At 41.6% G+C, this 21355-nt stretch overlaps 1 protein-coding gene across 1 annotated transcript; it reads left to right on the top strand.

Moving 5' to 3' along the window:
* The first annotated feature begins 4453 nt into the window (after positions 1–4453).
* LOC145432910 (uncharacterized) lies at positions 4454–19968 on the top strand. Its single transcript, XM_080309743.1, has 7 exons — positions 4454–4706; positions 5485–5574; positions 7118–7233; positions 7824–7977; positions 15050–15168; positions 16211–16483; positions 19672–19968. Exons 1-7 carry the CDS (start codon positions 4573–4575, stop codon positions 19701–19703), a joined length of 918 nt encoding a protein of 305 aa, XP_080165869.1. The 5' UTR covers positions 4454–4572; the 3' UTR covers positions 19704–19968.
* The last annotated feature ends 1387 nt before the right edge of the window (positions 19969–21355 follow it).

Genomic DNA, 21355 nt, shown 5'->3' with positions numbered 1-21355 from the left:
CACAAGGAACCTAAGCTATGTACTCGTCATTGATTATTTACCTGTGTAATCGATATTGTAATAAAGAACTGCTGCTTTGATGTCTCAGTCGTAATCGTGATAGCTTTTTCAGAAATAATGGTAATATACATCGATTATGTTGATACAGTAATCAACCCATGTCTGCAGTGAATTGAGGCTGGATATTTTAATCACGGGTCTTGTGTTCTTTCTTTCAAATCGTCAATATGTGGCATCAGTGTAGCATGCAGTTTCTGCAAACGTATCAACAACGTCATAATCGTGTTTTTGTTGTTTTTTTGCTTTGTGGTATTCATGGTGTTTGTCGGCTACTATGGTCATTTGCATTAGACCGATATTCGTCATTTTTTTCGTAACTGCCGACTTACAGCACGACCCACTTCTTAGCTTTTTGTAAGACACCGCTTATGCGGATGTGGTGGCGAGGAGGGGCCTAGATAAGCCTCCAACACTTTGGTATAGGAATTCTGAAGTCGACCTTGGTTGGACTCGAACCCGCAACCATTGGTGTTGCAGCCGCGGATTAGACCACTGCGCTATCTCGTCACATGTCATAATCGTGTACTCGTACAACGATTCGCCTTCCTGATGGCTGATATTAGTCATCGCATCACTCTCGATACTGTACGTCTTCGAGACATGCGTACTTTCTAAGAATTTGAATGAAATCGAATATATTCCGTGGTAGCCAACGCATTTACTTACACTGACTCAGACCAATTTCAACTCCGATAGGAGAACATCTTACCACGATTCTTACCTCGCCTATGCCGTTTCCGATCGAATCGTGTACCACTGATACATTTACAGAATTAGTTGTAAATTCCTTATTCAGACATGTTTACAGCACTTGGGCCACTATCGATGTGAACTTACTTGAAATGGTCATCAAGCGTGACATACTTACCACACGGAAAAGCATCTCGTATGACTCAAACATATCTTTCATTGCATTACTGCCATTAATATAGTATCAAGGTTATCATATCATCCATGGCATCACACCTGCTGTTTTACCACAGCTTCGTTACGGATCATCTTTATTTGTTGTAACCAATTAATGCAAGTCATTCGGCTTGCGTCTTTTGATACAGGCACCCTTTGCAGTTGTAGCCTTCAAAGTCGGGATACGGCGCTTATCGGAGCAACCTCAAAATGAAGAAGATAATTTCAGCTATTGTTGTGGTATGTCTCGTGAAATCGTCCTTTGCAGGTGAGGATTTAACATCACTCTTACATCTGTGATGGATTTTCGACAACGGGCTATATTTGCTGCTGCAAATAGGACTCAATTCCCGGAAAGGTGTCAAGAGCTGACGCAGATTCTTAATTCCTAGCTAATGTTTGTTTCTCGCTGTACATTTATTGTGGCCTCCATGTGCCATCAACTAGGGCTGGGCAAATCGAGTACCTGAGTGATTCGATTCTGAATCACGTAATATGCTTCGAGTCGAGTCGAGTAATAATCGAGTATCACTCGCTGTGACGTCATAACAGAATGTGATATGTCAAAGTTCAAATATGTACCTTTTATGCAACCACAGAAACATAATGTCTGTTATCCATTACATTAAAGATATTTTTTGACCATACCGATTTCATTGCACTTGGTGACAATGTTGTGGGATGATCATGACTTCGGAAATGTGTTATTTTCAGTAACGCTCTTAGCTTTGTACTATATGTTTCGTATGCTACGATACGACCAATCAAAGTTTCAAGGCTTCAACAGTGATAATTAGTATCGAAATTATAATTCTCGTTGATAAATTAACGTTCAGTGGCGAGGAGCATAATTTCAGTACTCGAAAAAAATCGACATTTACTATTCGACTCGAATCATTAAAATTAATACTCGATTCAGATTCGAGTACTCGAATCATTGTGCCCAGCCCTACCATCAACCAGAGATGAGATAAGAGAAAATGCGGCCAAGCACGAGTGATGCGGTCATGCACAGTTGGGTAAGACATGACGTCATACCTTGCTACTTTACAGCAGAGATGAGCTTGGATTAGGATTAGGTTTTGAAAAAACAGGATTTGTGAAATTTTGTCGGATTTGGATTGGATTTGGATTAGACATCATTTTCGGAACGGATTAGGATTTGGATTGGATTTACCTATTTTCTGGGAGATTGAAATGTCGTGGGGCGACAAAATTTTATTCAGATCATTTATTATTGTACTTATGGTTACTAAGTTATCTTGAATCAAGTGAATCGTTGGTTGTGAAAGAAAATTTTCGAATCCTTCCATTGCATAAATTAGTATCATTTCTGAATTTCCAGTTGGAATCGGATTAGGATTGGACATGGACTTGAATATGAAAAAATTATGGATTAGGATTAGGATTTGGATTTGAAGGCTCGGATTTGGACTGGATTAGGACATATAAATTTCAAATCCGCTCATCTCTGCTTTACAGGGAAGCTTCATCATAATACATACAATAACCCACGTAACATCCCCCTCTCAAAACATCACAGAAATAATAGAAAACGAAACGAACCGAATTAGGATATAAATTACAGCAACGAATCAAGTTGTAATATAGTCTTGCAAGTATGCTGGTCGAATTACTGTACGGCTTGGCCTGCTGTGACTGGAACCAGGTAACGACCCATTAGTGTCGCTGTTCACTACTGCTGGTCTGGCAATCGAAATGGCGTCAAAGTCAAATGCAACATGCGGGCGAGTTACAGTAGTTCGAATAAACTTTCTGTTGCATCGGTAGGTCGTTCCATCCGTCGCCTTTACAATGTACGATCGGTCATTCAGTTGCTTAATCAATCACCACTGCTTCGAGCCACAAGCCATTTTCTGTCCTTTTGAATCGAACGTGTTGACCAGGACTCAATAGGGCGAGGTCATCATCATAATACATACAATAACCCACGCAACAATGTTTATGGTGCGGTGCGGGGCTCAGGTAATGCATCGTTACGTAATGCGTGACAGGCGAGTTGTTATTATTATCATTTTCTAATAATGTGAAACATAAATATTCATGATGGGGCATCATTACGCTCCCGGGGCTTAAATTTATCAGTTCTAGTTATGTGAACGTTTTGATGGTATACTTCACTCAGATATGTCATACACCAGCGGTCGGCAACCTGTTAGTCGCGACCCCAAAGGGGGTCGCCTAGGCTTTTCAGGGGTCGCTATAACGAATCTTATTCAACTTGTTACCAAAAAAAGACTGATCCATATTTTTTCTATGTCGTTTGCTATCGTTTGCATCGTGCCACTAATAAACTATTGTTGTGCGATTTTCAAAAAGAAGTGCAGCAGGACAGCGAAAACCATTGAAGATGCGGGTCTAGGTTTAAACTAACTTTCATTATTCAATGACGCACCGTGATGGACATGATTCGGGAGTCCGATTCCCAATCAGATTCGCGACCGCTTCATTTGGACGTCTGTCCCAAATCATTGGAATTTACGAGGCACTATAGGAATGATGAGTAGCGTTTGACATGCTGGGATTCTTTGTAGGATATATTTATTTCTATCAACAGATATTAATAGCTTTGCTATCCGTGATTCGATCCACTTATTTGTGTAAGCAAGTACGTTAGCATTGAATTTGACGTGCGAAAGATCATTTGCGACTCGTGTCCTTCTTGAAATCTCCAAATATGGTCTCGCTGTCAAACCAACTATACCAACCGGTTTGGCGCACGATTTCTTGATATTTATAGTTTTGGAACACTGGCGCGCATCACACCGTCATCTGGCGAAGGCTACACGTGACTCGGTAGAATGTCTGTCGAAATTATTTAGGGACGGCGGAAAGAAACCCACCAGCGATTCCAGTCATACGTGATTCTATTTCAGATAATATATTTCTAGAAAATCTTCGCCAACATTCTAGTCACCTTTACGGGGCGCAGGATAGAGGGTATATTGTAGTGCGGAGCATGGACCAGAGCCGGATTGGATATCCGGCCGGATTTTTACAATTTTAGCCAGACCGGATCGGAGCCGGATCAGTACTTTTTCTGTTACGGCCGGAGCCGGATCGGAGCCGGATCACTACTTTTTTGATACGGTCAGAATCTTTATGGATAAGCATGACTTTTATAACTATAACTACCAACCAACCAACCAACCACACGCAAGTAACCGGCAAGCCAGTGCGAACATAAACGAGGCATATTTATCAATTCACGGAACCCCCGTACCGTGTAGGGACGGATTTCTGGCCGGACTTTTTCATTTATGGCCGGAGCCGGATTGGAGCCGGATCCGTACTTTTTCTTGATACGACCGGAGCCGGATCGGAGCCGGACCAGAGAATTGAACAACCGGATTGGAGCCGGACCAGAGAATTTGTCGACCCGCTCCGCACTAGTATATTGACTATCTCATTTGTGAAGCCCATTTGGTAGAATTGAGAGACTTGTATTAGTGTATTACGCAGATCCAGATTCAGCTATATAATAGTATAAATCAGGGTTTTGTATTTTCCATCTGAGTATTTGATATTTTGGCAATTATATCTTCACACCTAGTATTGCGAGATGAAACCCAATTCGGGGATACGATGTTGCGGTATTATAACGATCATGACGACTGGATCGTTCAAAGTGGCGCCATCGCCAGGTGCATGCAGTTGAACGGGGAGCTAGTGATGCCGAAATACCAATCTTTGAACGCCGCTGTTGCCACCTTAACAAGGTTAGATACACATTAGGGCTGTTCAAAAATAACTATTTTTCCGGATTCCAGCCATTCACTTATTAAATTGTCAGGTTACTCTAAAAAACGCTGCACACCAAATTTAGTTCAATTCTAACAAGTATAGGACTCCGCAGTTTAATTAAAATTTTTAATTTATTAGGGAAAATTAAAAAAAAAAATTCAAATTTTTCTACCAACCCCATGAAATTGTTGAGCTGTCTTCAAAGACGATGCAAAACAAATTTGACTCAATTCCGACCCGTAGAAGCGAAGTTATGTGAGTTTTTCGATGACAATTCCGGGATTATCCACTGATCTTTTTCCTAAAATTTCAATTAAATCTGCGGAGTCTTATACTTGTTAGAATTGAACCAAATTTGGTGTGAAGCGTTTTTAGGCTGACAATTTAATAAGTGAATGGCTGGAATCCGGAAAAAATTATTTTTAAACAGCCCTAATACACATACGCAGCATTAAATGGGTCTATCACATGCCCCTTCGTGATTGTTATTTCAAACATTGTTCGGCGTTCTCCGTAGAGCATATGGGCCATTTTACGTGCGAGGATCTGCCGCAAGTTTTCTGGCGCGAGTTCGAACTTGTTGGTTGGATCAGTTTCGAGAATAATGACGGTTGCATGTAATTTCAATGATGTTTCGTGTAGCACATTTAATGAACTCGTTAAAAACGGTCAGTCCCTTACCCATCCCACATCACAATAATCGCACCATTAAAAAACCACTGTGTTGGATATGCTCATTGGATGTTGGTGCAGGGGTGACAGCATTTGGATTGGTATGGGTGATTGGGGCGCCGAAGATTCGTATGAATGGTTGGACGGATCTCGATTGGAGTGGGCTGACTGGTAAGTTATGTTAAATATTACCCGGCATACATGATTTTCCATCATACCGAATCAGACTTGTACAAACTACCAATCTGGTTACTGGATGTTTGTTTGAGCAGTTTTTGTTCCAGATAGTTGCCAATTCAGAAAAGTGAGTAGATCTAGTTCTAGTTCTAGTTACGGATCTTGAAAAGTGAGTAGTTCTAGTTCTAGTTCTAGTTACGGATCTTGAAAAGTGAGTAGTTCTAGTAGTGGATTCTGAAAAGTGAGTAGCTCTAGTTCTAGTTCTAGTTACGGATCTTGAAAAGTGAGTAGTTCTAGTTCTAGTTCTAGTTACGGATCTTGAAAAGTGAGTAGTTCTAGTAGTGGATTCTGAAAAGTGAGTAGATCTAATTCTAGTTCTAGTTACGGATCTTGAAAAGTGAGTAGTTCTAGTTCTAGTTCTAGTTACGGATCTTGAAAAGTGAGTAGTTCTAGTTCTAGTTCTAGTTACGGATCTTGAAAAGTGAGTAGTTCTAGTAGTGAATTCTGAAAAGTGAGTAGCTCTAGTTCTAGTTCTAGTTACGGATCTTGAAAAGTGAGTAGTTCTAGTTCTAGTTCTAGTTACGGATCTTGAAAAGTGAGTAGTTCTAATAGTGGATTCTGAAAAGTGAGTAGATCTAATTCTAGTTCTAGTTACGGATCTTGAAAAGTGAGTAGTTCTAGTTCTAGTTCTAGTTACGGATCTTGAAAAGTGAGTAGTTCTAGTAGTGAATTCTGAAAAGTGAGTAGCTCTAGTTCTAGTTCTAGTTACGGATCTTGAAAAGTGAGTAGTTCTAGTTCTAGTTCTAGTTACGGATCTTGAAAAGTGAGTAGTTCTAGTAGTAGATTCTGAAAAGTGAGTAGATCTAATTCTAGTTCTAGTTACGGATCTTGAAAAGTGAGTAGTTCTAGTTCTAGTTCTAGTTACGGATCTTGAAAAGTGAGTAGTTCTAGTTCTAGTTGTAATTGCGCATTTAACAAAATAGTCACCGAACAGCTGGAAAACACGTGTCGTTGTTTGACGTGAATCGTGATTCCGGTGTTCTGTTGTGTGATGTTCTTGCAGCCATTGCCAGCTCTGAGTCATCGCTATGTAACAATGGCCTGGTCAGGGGGTGGATTTTGGCGTTCGAAACCCTTCCCATCTCAAACTTGTACTGATGTTTAGGTGGAAAGCAGATCCGATTCCGATAAAATAAACTTAATGAGTTGCTTCGAAGTTGAATCTAGTTCATTGCGTTTTAGTTAGCTAGTTGCTGATTTTTGAAGGTGGCTAGTTCTAGTTCAAGATCTGGATGCGAGCTTGGAAAAGTGAGTAATTCTAGTTCTAGTTGCGAATTTTGAAAAGTGAGTAAGTGCTCTTGTTCTCGCTGTGAATTTTAAAATTCCAGTATAGTTTGTATATAAGTCTGTACCGAATAGAAAGCACCTTTTAATAACATACATAACCCCTTTGAGCGTAATTCTTTTGAGTGCTTGCATTGCATCGATGCCATCGCACTTGCCATGAAGCTTCCATGTTCGATTTGTTCATGAATAGGGACTCGAAACAGCCGGATGACGCAAGAGGCCAGGAAGATTGTGTCATGATGGTAGATAATGGGTATTGGAACGATGACACTTGTGGAGACCATTTCGGATATGTCTGTCAAATACGTGAGTCCTCCAAACAGTCTGTCGGCGTGTCGTTTAATTTGCTATTTCATCGCTATATGTATGGTGTGTCCTACTTTCCAAACTTTGGACAGCTAGATAATTCTAGTTGTTTAAGTCGACTAATTTGCGACGAAATGCCGGTAACATAATTTTAATCTACTTTGTGGTATGTTTCAATTCTGTAATTCTATTTCAATTCTAATCTAATTTCTGGTTTTCCTGAAACTACTACTGGAGAACTGTATCGTGCGAAACGAGCCATGATTGGTGTACAGACCATTGTCATTATCATGCTTGTGGGAATCAACTCTGCTTTGATATGAGCTTGACTTAATTTTTGTTGCATTTCGGTCTGATTCGGAATTTAGTGCAATTTCTTGCGAATTCAGTGATTTGAATTCTAATATAATTTGGAGAAGCTGAAAATATTCTAGCAGTTCAACAAAGCCAGATTTTGAGTGTGCCAAACACCCATCTGAATAATTTGACCGGCCGGTAAAGCCATCAACATGTGGCTAAGCGCCATCGTAACACATGCGGCAGCCTGTGACGATATCGGCCATTTAGTCGACCCTCCCGATTATTTCCAGCTATCGCTGCACCTGTGCGGGCCTTCAGCCACTACGTCGTGAGTTCCGAAGTCGCTACGTACAGTCAAGCTCGCCAAATGTGTGAACAGACAGGATACAGGCTTGCGAGGTCGAGCTTCGGAAACGCCGATGAGATTCGAGGGATTGTGGTTGGGTAGGGTATGCGTGTGGTACTATCGTCTCCTAGTCTGTCACACGGTGTGAGCAGACCTGCTTCATGCGCGAGCCGCACGTAAAAAAATCCTACTTTTAAAAGAGCCACAACACAAAAATACGAATGTAGTAGGGATGGTGTGACTTGGAAGGGAATATATGCTTATGCCTTAGCGGTCTAGGCCAGGCCAGACAATGTAATCGGCGTCTGAGAATTGCTATGTTAATATTGAGCAGAGTGTAAAACGGGTTTCTATACTTGCTACCGATATTATCCCATTAACACAGTGGTTCCCAACCTTTTTCGTCTCGTGCCCCCCTTTGCCGATATATTTGAGCTGAAATTCCCCCCCTATGAAAAAGTTGCCTGTGACTAAAAAAATGTGCTTTTTAACGCGCAACCACTTGTTGAATGAAAAGGAAAGGACGTAGTTTATTTTTGTCCTTGCTGTTTTTTGCGGCATATACACCGACTCATGATACACATACACACGATCTGTGAATATGCACACCATGAGCGTATGGTGTGCATATGCCGCTGGACAAGGAAGTGCAGATATAGCCTTTACGGCTTTTTAAGTCAGGCACCACCCCTCCAGGCTATCCCAGTAATGCATGAGCGCCAAGTAGGGAAGTCATGGATACCAGTGTTACTATAATCAGGTCTTTGGTCTGACCCGGCCGGGGATCGAACCCACGACCTACCGATCAAGAAGCCGGACGCTTCACCATTACGCTATCTTGTTCACCATTACGCTATCTTGAGCAACTAATGGCCAAACATATTCAGATATATCCGAAGTATGGCGAATGCGGACCGCACTAAACTTTGGTAAAATACAGTCAAATTCGACCTGTTTTTCACCGGTTGGGTAGCCGCTGACGAAAAATAAATCACCAAGTCCGCTCGCTATGGACTTGAGTTGAATCGATGAATTGGTACGGTATGTTTTTCACGTTAGCTCATATGTTGGCTTAAAAAGTTAAACAATTTCACTAGCGGCCTTGTGCTGAAGTCGGCTTGACGTTTTCTTGCTTAATAGCAATTTGGTCGAGAGGCTGTCGTGGACCCAACGAAATCGTCTCGTAAGTCTCACTTTATCACGGGGTGTAATATATACGGAAGGCATTTGAACATACACCTAGCTTGAAATACGCCAAAGAAACATACAATTGTTAAGAACTAATTTCTACTTAACAGTTCTATACCATATAAATCTAAAAACCTTGTGAACCCAGTGTATCTTCCGATACAATGCCAAAGCCAGATTTCCCCTAAAAAAATTAAGCCAGATTCCCCCCTAAGAATATCAAAATTCCCCCCAAGGGGGGAATTCCCCCCCGGTTGGGAACCACTGCATTAACAAGTTATACAGCAGTAGCCAACACCCCAATCGCAGGGATATGGTATTTATAATACAATAAACACATGAAATTGAGATGGACTCCATAGGCCCGTACGCTTGCTAGATTTTTTACATCAGACAACGATATCTATTTCATTAATTGATTGAATAAGCACAAAAAACAAATTTTGGAAAGTTGTTAGTCTGACCCTTTCAAAATGTTCCTTGTGGCTAAAAAACACCCTGTGTAAAATTTTATTGATATTCAGTAATGTTTAGAGATGACTCAATGGATCCGAAATTATACCCATTTGCAATATAAAGCTGCAAATTTGAACTTCTATAGCTGCTCCCTGACCAACGTTCCAGCCTGGATTCCGTCGCGTGGCTACTAGTTGGTCAGTGGCTGGGGTGCGTGTCCTGATGACCAATAGCAATTGCCGCAGCCAAGTAAGGTCAGCTTCAGGGTGTTAGGAAGCCTTTTCGCCTCGGTCACCAAAAACTCCATATGCAAAATGCAGTTACTCATTCTCCTTCGTGATTCGGACAGAAAAATCCCCAACTAAGGCATTGCAACATTCATCCTGGTAGCTGGTGACAGCTAATGTGCTGATGAAAGTTTTTGCGGCAATGAAACTAGGCTGCTCCTTCCTCTAAGCACCCTAATATTCCAGAAAACACCTGAAAGACGCGGGTTTCTTAAAATAATTGGTGATTTCTTCGTCGTTAAGTTGAATAAAGTCTTCTACCGTAAGATTTTTTAAGTTAATACTGACCCTCTTTAATAGTAGAATCATCTCCAAAGAAATTAAATATTAGTTAGACCCACAGTTTCCACTCATTGTGCACAGGGATGGCAAACTAATCCCAGATGTCACTGGAATGGAGGCTGTTGACGGACTGCCTATGCTAGTGACAAATACTGGCCAATCGCAGCTACTAGCTTTAAGTTACTATCTAGGATATGAAAAGCACAAGCTGAGGCTATCTTTTCTATTCTGAAAGACGGGGATTTAAAGAAAAAGATCCAGGGATATTCTTTGATTCCGATGCCGGTCGGCACTAAAGAACCTGCATTCTTTTAGAGCAGATGGTTGGCCTGCATCAGTCTTTTCGGAAGCCCGGGTAACTTTGACCGCTCCTTTTGTTCTCTTGGTCAACTGCTTCAAAAGAAGATGACGTCGCATTGACCAGACTACATTTGAGGACTCGTTAACTGATCATCATACATCCGATGCTGTGACTATAGCATGATAAATGAGATGGCGAAGGTATTGGAGACAGCTGTGAAAGTCACTCAGACGAGAGATCATTACAGAGTACTGGATTTGGCCTTTATTTGCCTTTGCGCTGTCCCTTTTCGAGGCGTCCACTTTGAAACTACGGTAGCCATGCACCAAGATCTATGGGTAGCGAAATTGGTCCGGATGTTTCGTTCGAGCTAGCATAGAGGCTTGCGGGAACTCTGCAGTCTGCATATTCTATTTCGCATCCACGTTGAAGCATGGGCAACAGCCAACATTAATGTGAATGTTTAAAGCTGCAGAAGTATCGTGCGAATATTGTCGACATATCTAAAGCTACGGTGAGGAAGATTGTAGGGCAACTGTGGTTGCCGTCTTCGGGGTTGATTGGCGTGGCGTTGTTTGATGACGATCTGGACAAGGGCACCACGGATAAGATAGTTGTTGCTATAAAAGAGGCTGAATCGGAAGAATAACTATTATGGAGTGTGTGATTATTAACTTTAAACACATTCCAGAGAAGACTTAAATTGACAAAGCAGACAACACTTATTTTAGGAAAACTTGCGCCTTTCCGATGGTTTTCTTGAATATCCGGCAGCTCAGTGGAAGGGACAGTCTAGTTTTATTGCTGCAACAAGATTCACACTCACATTGATTGTGTCCAACGACCACACAGAACGTCCCACGCATTGATTGAGGATGTTTATGCCCATCAATCAGTCAGGTTTATTAATATTTTCATCGTTTCACAAGACTGCGATAAATTGAAAAGATAGGAAGGTGTCGAAACAACTTGGAATAGCCTTTAAGATCAGACACCCACCTTAGCCTAGGCGAAGTACATAAGAGATAATATAATACGCCCATCTCACAAAAAAATTGAGGACCAGCTGCAGTTTGCATTTAGGGTTGTTGCGGACCTGCGCCAAAAATGTGCCTCAACACCCTCAATCAGAGCTTACTTGGCAAAATAATATGATATTTGTCATCATGGCACCCCTGCCAATGATCAGCTAATACCCAGACGAGGTAATCGAGACTTTCAAGCGTTTAGCAAATATAAAGTGGCTATATGTGTTCCGTACCTGATACGGGTAGAATTTCGGATCCCTTGAGCCACCTCTAAACGTTAATGAATATCGATAAAATTTTACACAAGATGTTTTTTAACCAAAAGAAACATTTTGGCAGCGTCAGACCAACAACTTTCCGAAATTCGTTTTTAAGGACCACCCTAATGCATTGACTGACTCGCAGTTGAAATGAAGTAAATTTCAACCAAAGATGTTATAATAACGTGAAAATTGTATTATATGAAAAAGGTTCACAGTGCAGAACCTACCAAGGCTCGTTTGTGAACGTGAACCTCTAAATTACTGAGGTTCAAATACATAGAACACGAACGTGAACCTCACGTTCACACCATCCCTAGAATGTAGGCTCTCGCTGCGTCCCCACACGGTGTTTGAATTCAGGTTGATATGAAGTCAAAGAAGTGTGGAGCAGTTCCTTCAACTGCTGATGAGCATCCCCTAAATTTTACAAACGTAAACCAGAAGGAAAGAAACAACACGGAAACAATGCGCATATTGTTATTACGTGACAAAATGCATCAATCTATAATCTGGTTAAACCTCTCTAGCAAAATGGCAATCAAAAAAGAGCCGCAGTTTGACCACCCCCGCTCTATCATTATGTCTATACTCCGGACTAGCAAGGATCGAGCGCGTGAAAGATTCGAGTTCGAATAAACTTCACATGCTGTTAAAATTTGTATCTTGTACGCGAGTGTGAACCCACGACTTCACTTTACCAACTCTTAATACGCTTCGTACCAACTACCAATACATCAGCATTGGACAACTAGATAATAACCAGGGCTTTGGAGCCGGAGCAGGAGCCCTGTATTTTTATCGGAGTTCTAAAAAAATTCTGATTGAGCAAGAGCTGGAGCCGGTTGTTTGAAAAGTAGCTCCGGCTCCGACGTATTTTATAAAATGCTAGGCTAATACTTCTGGCCGAATTCACAAATAACTTAAGAATTTTTGCCTTGTTGGCGCCACCTTTTTCAAACTAACCATGTACAAATTGTTCATATATAACGCGCTAAACCTGGGTATGCGAGATTTGCCTTACTATACTCTGGGACGTGGTTATTCGTCGTACCCGCAATTTCGTCATCAGCACATCAATGATGGCCAATAGAGCACTTCGAAAAATATTGATCACTTAGTATTTCACAAAATGGTACTGGTGCTCATGTGAGCTGAGCAAATTAACTAATGACAATGAGTAATTAGCCAGTGCTTCTCAAAGTGTGGTGCGCGTACCGCAGTTGTAGGCTACACGAGAGCTTCTTAGGTGGTATACGCGAAGAGTGCTGTGAGTAATGTCCCCCCTCAGATTGGCGAGCTTCTGCATAAGAAATAGTTCCAATTATCTCATCAAATTATGCTTTCTTGCCATCCGTTGATGTTGCGGTATACTACTGACAAAATCACCAGCAAACACTTGTACAGTCAAGTAAAATAGGTAATTCAGGAGGTACGACCTGAAGTGAAAAACAAGTTAGTGGTACGCCCTGTGGTAAAAAAACAAATTAGTGGTACGTGATGGGAACAAGTTTGAGAAACACTGAATTAAATGAAGCGACGCCAAAGGATAAATGTGACCTTGCTGCACTTGCACATGTCGATTTGGAGGTGAGCAGTGAGCACGCAGAGATACGGCATACATTGCGCCGTCTACTCTCTGAATTAGTCGAGCAAATGCCCGTTATTTGGTGATAGCTTTTTAATAATACCGCGAAATTTAACAGTGTGGTATTGTGTGTGGCTGCGAATTGGAATTCAATCCTGCGCACGATCGATGTGTGGATCTGCGAACATAAATAGAGAAACACATCCCAGAACGCCGTTCGCGAACAATTTTCCCGACGCGAGCTATAGTCAATTCGATGCCCGAACCACATGGTGTTAGATATAATATTGAGAAATTAGTGATTGAATGCGCGCTTTCCAGTATGTAGTCATCTGTTCTGTGCATTTACTCTTGTCTGCTGGAAACAGTCGTATTCCTGAATGGTCATGCAATGAGCGTGTATATAGTTTAATTCGTTAATGACACGATGCACTGCACACCAGATTCTTAGTGGCACTATAGTTCTGCGTTTATTCGGTTCTTGTGAAGGAAAACTTTCTATATTCCAGTAAACTTGATCGACACCGGACGGACTGGTAACGAGCGCATCAATATCGAATTTCAACCCATTCGGTCTTTGGTAGCAAGTTAATTTCTGGTCGCGATATGCGCTTATGTTGCAGTTACACTTGAACAATAAATACAGTCCATCCTCAAGATTACCGGACCACGACTGACCTATCGATCTCGCTTCCCATGACATGCCGCCCTATTTCTTGTCGCTTTTCCCCCCTATGCTATCTTCTCTACTTCTATTCAGTGTGCATGTGCATGCCTCCTCTTTACATCGCCTAGGCCAAGGTGGGTGTCTGATTCCATAGACTATACTCCAAGTCGCTTCAACATTTCCCTGTCTTTTCATTGTATCGCATTTTTGTGGCGCATTGAACTGATAAAAATTGCTGATAAACCAATGATGATGATGATCCCACGATTTTAAGATTACAGTCAGAACCGTGCATACCCACACAAAATAACGGTTCGGCGCGATGGCCCCTGGCGCAACGGTGTAGTTATTGACTGCATGACTGAACCATTCGATAGTTTACGGAGCCGGAGCAGCGGTATCAATCAGCTCCGGAGCTTGGGGCCGGAGCTAATTTATCATAAAAGAGAGCTCCGGAGCCGGAGCTGGAGCAGTTTAAAATTTGTGATAATAACTCTAGTTGTCTTATTAGACTTATTAGAACGAAATGCCGGTAATCTAGTACTAATCTAATTTGTCAATGATTTCTATGCCCTCAATTCCCCTGAAAAATCCCCTGAGAACGTCAGAAACAAGCCAGATCTGAGAATGAACTCTGATTTGATATGAGCTGACCTTGATTTTTGTTGTATTTATTTCTAATTTGGAATTAAATTAAATTTCCAAGCTTTTTCGAATTAAGTCATTCTGATTCTAATCCAATTTGGAAAACTTGTGTAGCGAGCTATCAGAGCTTGCATAGAAGAGCTGTGGAACCCATGAAGCGCTGGGACCCAAAAGACTTGAAAAAAGTTTTCTATGATAATCCCATGATCACAAGTCCCATATTTTCTTAATTCAACACCATTCTTCAGTGTAATTCTAAACGTTCACAAGCATTTTTGGAAAAGGCGAATAAACATGTATATATCCGCAGTAGGTAGAGCTTGGATCAAAGTGTTGAGGCAAACGATCTGTTGTTCTTGGACGGACGTCGGACATTTATCGGCCAGAGAGCATTTTGCAATTTTTGATCCATCGGTATCACATCTCCCGTACATGTTAACGGATTCTCCATGCCTTCGTTATTTCTAGGACACAAAGGTACTGGGTTGAAGATGAAGACAGAGGCGACGACTTTTGCTATACTGTTTCAGTCGATGGAACGGCAACAGAGAAATGTGATCAAAGACTTTCTTACGTTTGTGAGGGAGGTTAGTGTTAGCGCTGTTCGCTAGTTGCTGTTGTTGGTTCGCGTGAAATCCTGGAACGCATCTAAGCCTATACACATGCACTCCACATTCTTAGCGATTTTTTGGTGTGGCAGTTGCGTCCTGCAGCTAAGAGCCAACAATGAATTGGGGGGACAACGCGTTGCGGGTGATAGCTTATACTGTAAATGCAAATAGGTGTATTCCTCTGATGTACTTCCAACCGTATTGGAGTGTAAATCAAAGGTTGAAAATGAGTCAAATACACCAATTCTTATGGAGATATATCCAAGAAGTGTAGTTGTTTGCGTGTACCATCCCAACAAATCCCAAATAGGGGGTGCACACAGAACCTGCTACACCTCCGGGATATATCTCCGTGAGGATTGGTGTATTTGACTCATTTAAACCCGGCGCTATGGTGGAAATCTGATAACTACACATATTTCCATCCATGGATTTGAAGTGCAGTGTCTATAGCGATCCGCAGAATGACTTGACTGTAGTATACCCAGGCCTGGGACCGGCAGGCACTTTACACGCCAGCGGTCACGTTTTTGAGATACAGATAGCGGGAGTCGAACCCAAAACCTCTGATTAGCTGGACAGGAGGTGTAGCCACTGATAATTCACCGCAAATGTCAGTGTTCAGGACAGTGATCGTCAAAAAGGGTCGCGGGCCACTTTTCAAATTTCGTAGAGGCCGCGGGCCACAAGAATGCAATATTGAGACAAAAATGCCACACAGTTTAGCAACCACGTTTTTACAACCTTACGCCAGTACAACGCTGTGCTCCCTAACGTTGGCGACTGTCATAGTTACCACAAAAGAATCAATACTTTATTAAAGTAATGTGCAATGTGTAATGCGCAATGTTCTGTTCAATTCTCTACTATAGTTGCTGACGATTACCCCTGACGAGTGTCAGCCGAAAATATGCGGGTTTATTTCATATCAATATATTAGTCAATTCCCTACTCATACTTCCCACTCTGCTACTCGCTTACTCTTGTTCTCCTGTCTAAACATTAAACCGTTATTTAGTTGAGCCTCACGATATCCACGTTGCCGCGGACGACCCTGTCGTAGAGGAGGCTTCCCATTTCGAAATCGATTGCTCGGCGTCCGGATCGCCGGCCCCGGATGTCACTTGGTTCTTGAAAGGGGCTGAAGTTCCGAATCAAATCAAAGCCTCCGGCCAATCGACCTTGGTGTTGAACGGCGTCACTAAAGCCGATTACGGAGTTTACGAGTGTCACGGTACTAATGTCGTGGAGGGAGTTACTTACTCGAAGAAGAGATACTCTGTTGTCCAAGGTATGGTAATATTCGTTTGAGCTGTGAAGTCGTTGACTAGTGGTCGGGCATATGCACGATATTTATTGCTGTAACGTTTAGGATCCATTATTCTGGAAATCGTAGATTTGACGACACATACGATCTATATTCCTCACCGCACATTAATGAGTTATATCCAGGCCGTGTTATTTTTGGCATATGCCAAAACTGCCAAAAATAACTTATTTTTGGCATTTTTCGATTTTTATTTTTGGCAGTTTTGGCATCGTCCTCTAAATAGATAGTTTCAGCCTCGAATTAGTCACAAAAACGCTTTATTTGGGCTAGTTTGTCGAAAGACACCAAAAATGTGCAGCATCCACGTATAATCAGTGCCAATAAACAATAAGAAGAAGAAAAAACCTAACGATTTCATAGATTAATAATATCAAACGAAACCACAAAATGTGCAGTATCCATCGGAATCCGTGCCAATAAGCGAAAAAAAATGAAAAGCCTAACAAACACGCTCAACAGCTGATTGTTACAGCTGTTGAATAGACTTAAATCGTTTGCACTGTAACAGTGCATCCAAAGTCAAGTCAGCTAAGTTTCTCCTAAATTCATTTCTCGCCCAGCGAATCTGGGAAATATCGGCTTCAACAGTAGCCGTTGAGGGAAAGAATGTTTCCAGTCATCCACAAAAGGTTTTCAGAGCTTCAAAATCTTTGAAGGGCCGAACCGGCTTCCATGCACCATGAAAAGAGATCACTTGGCCAGTGGCATCGATCTCATCGCGGAAAGAATTTTCTTCCCGATCCTTTTCCAGGAGTTTCCTGAGTTGTCTCTCAACACATTCTACTTAGTAGCCCGACTATCATTTTTCCTTCAGTCTACCGATATATTTTCGGAGGACTTTTGTCACTTCAGGTGGCTTTAATATTACCAACTCGCGTGGAAGAGTCCTGGGAAGGTTAGCTTGTTTAAAAACATTGACGCAACAAGACTGTCTCGCAAAACGAGACTATGCAGCTCAGAAATAGCCAGGCAGTTTGTGAGGTCACTATGTTTAACTCGATCACAATGCAAAAATCGTGGTTGATTTTGAGGGTTCCAGTTCCATGAGCAGAATATTATTTATATTTTAATAATTAGCACTGCGGCAGCTTCTCATTGATACCCCTTTCATCAAATTTAGCGCTCGACAAGCCGGTCAAAACTGGTCGTAAGATTGCCTTTGGACAAATGGAAAGTATGACGTGAAACCAAATGCAGTCAGCCGTTCAATCTGGCTGTGCCCACACCATTTAGAACACCATGCTTTCACCCCTAATGGGTAGGCAGGAACCAGATTAAGAAACCTGCCTTTCAGAAACGCTCTTCTCGCTTGTAACGCGGTCCTGTTAACACAACACCATGAACAAAATGAACAAAATACACTATTTGGCAGGCCGTGTTATTTTTGGCATATGCCAAAAATTGCTTATTTTCGAATTTTTATTTTTGGCAGTTTTGGCATCTGGCTCCTGAAATGCCAAAAATAACACGGCCTGGTAATATCTCTTGAGATGGGTGACATCGAGTACCTCAGTGATTCAAATACTTAGCTTCAATTAGAATATTCAATAGGAATGGTGTGAACGTGAGGTTTACGTTCGCGTTCTGTGTGTGAACCTCTGAAATTTAGAGGTTCACGTTCATAAACGAACCTGAAGTGACAACGAAGTGACAAACATGACCGGGAAATACGTTTTCGTTTATACCACGGGCGCAGCTATCGGCGCATCAGTGCTGGTCCCACTAGCAGGTTTTCTTTATCATGAAAATCCGTTTTCAGCGGTGAGTCAACTTAAGTTGCTGTACTATACGTTACTCATCTGAAACGAGTAATGCTAATATAGGTAGGGATGGCGTGAACGTGAGGTTCACGTTCGCGTTCTGTATGTGAACCTCGGGAATTTAGAATTAACGTTCACAAACGAACATTGGTAGGTTCTGCACTGTGAACCTTTTTCATACATTACAATTTTCACTTCCTTATAACATCTTTTCGTTGAAATTTATTACATTTCAACTGCGGGCCACTATATGCATGGCGCTGGCAGCATGAAAAAATCAACACTAAACGAGCATGCACCTTGACTATCTCATAAATTTTACTTGCTTTGTTACCAAAGTTTGCTCGAATGTTTAGTGACTCTCTGCTGTGAGCTTGACGCGCAATCACACAACCTCAAGAGCGAAATGAACTACATGTAGGTAGTCAGCGAATGACGCCTACTCAACCAATCAATGAAGTTGATATCGTTGTCTGATGTAAAAAATATAGCAGGCCCACGGGGTCAATCTTGATTTGATATGTTTCTTTCATCATAAAAAGCAAATCCATGCGATTGGGGTGTTGGCTACTGCTGTATAACTTGTTAATGGGTTAATATCAATAGCAAGTATAGAAACCCGTTTTACACTCTGCTCAATATCAACGTAGCAATTCTCATACGCCGATTACATTGTCCGGTCTGGCCTAGACCGCTAAGGCATAAGCATATATTCCCTTCCAAGTCCTCGTCGAAATTGTTGGCAAAGCGAGGGAAGATATTGATTTTATGGGATTATTTTATCATTTGATTGGCTCTGTTGATGCATTTGGCGAAATTTAAAACGTCAATATGTACTTCAGCATTGTGGCAATATATGGCCCGAGTCGTCGCTATAGGTATCGGGGACCTGTACATCAATATAGGCCATCACTTCACTGAAATGTAGAGTTGGAATTAGCAATATGACGCCACGTGTCGTCATGAGGTCACACCATCCCTAGTATTCAAGTATCACTCATTATAACTTCATATACGACTATAGATGGTACGAAAACTTTAAATATGTTCCTTCTGGCAACAAAATGCCGATTCCACAGTACATAAAGATAGTTTGGTATTTTTTCGTCATACCTATATGTCTTTGCACTTTGTGGCAATGCTGTGGGCTGACCACTACTTGACTGATATGGCATTTTCACTAGCTTGCGCGCTAGAATCATTCCTCCATAACCGGCAGGCATAAGCATACCCGACCCTTGCCAGCTGGCCGAGTCCCAAGAGAATTAACCAGCGCAAAACGTTAGCGTTCATCCCAACAAGCCTCAGATACCGATTTTGCACACTTATAGTGCTAGTACTCCTAACGGAGGTCCATTTTAAGATTATATAAGGTGTCACATTTTGTAGGACCATCCGAAGACGAAGAGAATCGAGAATGAGAGCATGCTGACGGTATGGGAATCAAGAAAATGAACGATTGCGGTGCACTATAGGCCTTTGAATATAATAAAGAGAAATAATTCAGATTATGTTCCATTGCGGAAAGGGATCTGATAGGATCTTGCATCTGCATATATGAGATACGAACGACTTCGGCGTTTCCATTGTAATGCGTACTGACGTGCTCTGCTAGTTGTCAATCCATCAATTATCATCTATTTCACCTGATTGAAATACTAATGCGATGAAAATATGAGCAATGAGCATGAGTCGAATCCACATTGTAGCATAATGGTCGGTAGACTGTACGTACAAAGTGATAAAATGGAAATGCAAGTTTGATAGACGCATGCACAGTTGCTTGGTGGATAAAAGATACGCCAGGATAGTATAAAATTAAATCAATGAAAATATGCAAGCATGTTTCAGAACCAGGCACAGGCGAAATCGGACCACGTATAGCGGGTATACCAATCGATCTCTCACTTACCACCTGTTGGTCTTTCGCACCATGATCAAATTGCGTAGGCCTACTAACAAATGTACCGCGGTCAATAACAACGTACAAAAATGAGATTGCAGAAAACAAGATTTCGACACGGTAAGTAAATACTGTCAATCTCAAAAATCGTAAGGAGCGATTACAGGGCTCATAACTATTTGCATCGTTGACTTGTAGCAGTCCAATTGTGCGGAGCATAGATCGGAGCCAGAGTGGAGCTTGGCCGGATGTTAGAGATTTTGACTGGACCCAAATCGGAGCAAGAGCTGTGGTTTTAATATAGCACGACCAAAGGCGAACCGAATTCGGGGTTTTTGTTGAGCGCGCCTGTGGCCTAAAGGAAGATCTTACCAAGTTTTCGGGTGGAATTCATGCGTGATGAACGAGTTTCGTGTTTAGCTGTCACGATGTAGACATTTCATTTTGTTTCAGCGGAAATAGCAATCATATTCGCTTTGTAATTTACATACAATACTCATGACTTGGATAGAATCGTGGAGGTACAGAACCTCAATATACTTTCGAATAGTATATTTGTATTGAAATTAAGCAGAATGTATTATCTTTACATTACACACGAACTCCATCTGTTGGCACAAACGTTAGGTTGGAGGATTTTGATAAAAGTCGACTCCGAGGCGTCATATTTGGCGCTACGACTGTTGATATAAAATGTTCTTTTCAGTTTTCTACCATTGGTTGACGATTACCCCTGACGAGTGTCAACCAAAAATATTCGGGTTTATTTCGACATGAATATACTAATCATTTGCATGAAGCATTACTCATCCCTTATCGGGGATTTAGGGATCGGAGTCTAAATCAACTTTAGGATTCGGATCGGAGTAACCGCTCCTATCCATGATACTGTCCAATGCAGTTGATGCCCATTAAAATTCATTTATCAGAATGCACTTGGGCCATTTTTTCGTGCAATGGACTTTTCATCGTGCGCGGAAATGAAACTACCAAATATTTGCATTGTGAATGAGTCAAGTGCTTCTGCTGGACATTAAGGCTAATTTCACGACATTCATGCATTCAATCATGACTACGGTAGGAATTCCATGGCCCCAGGCGGTTTAAACTAATTTCATCAAGTCAGATAACGCAGTATTCGTAATAGACTTTGCAAACGACAGCAATGAT

Source organism: Botryllus schlosseri, chromosome 2, assembly GCF_051294905.1.
Source record: "Botryllus schlosseri isolate E-star chromosome 2, Bs_hap1, whole genome shotgun sequence".
In the NCBI taxonomy this organism is placed as follows: domain Eukaryota; kingdom Metazoa; phylum Chordata; class Ascidiacea; order Stolidobranchia; family Styelidae; genus Botryllus; species Botryllus schlosseri.
The sequence above is the reverse complement of the archived record's forward strand: the minus strand, read 5'-3'. Positions and strand labels throughout refer to the sequence as shown.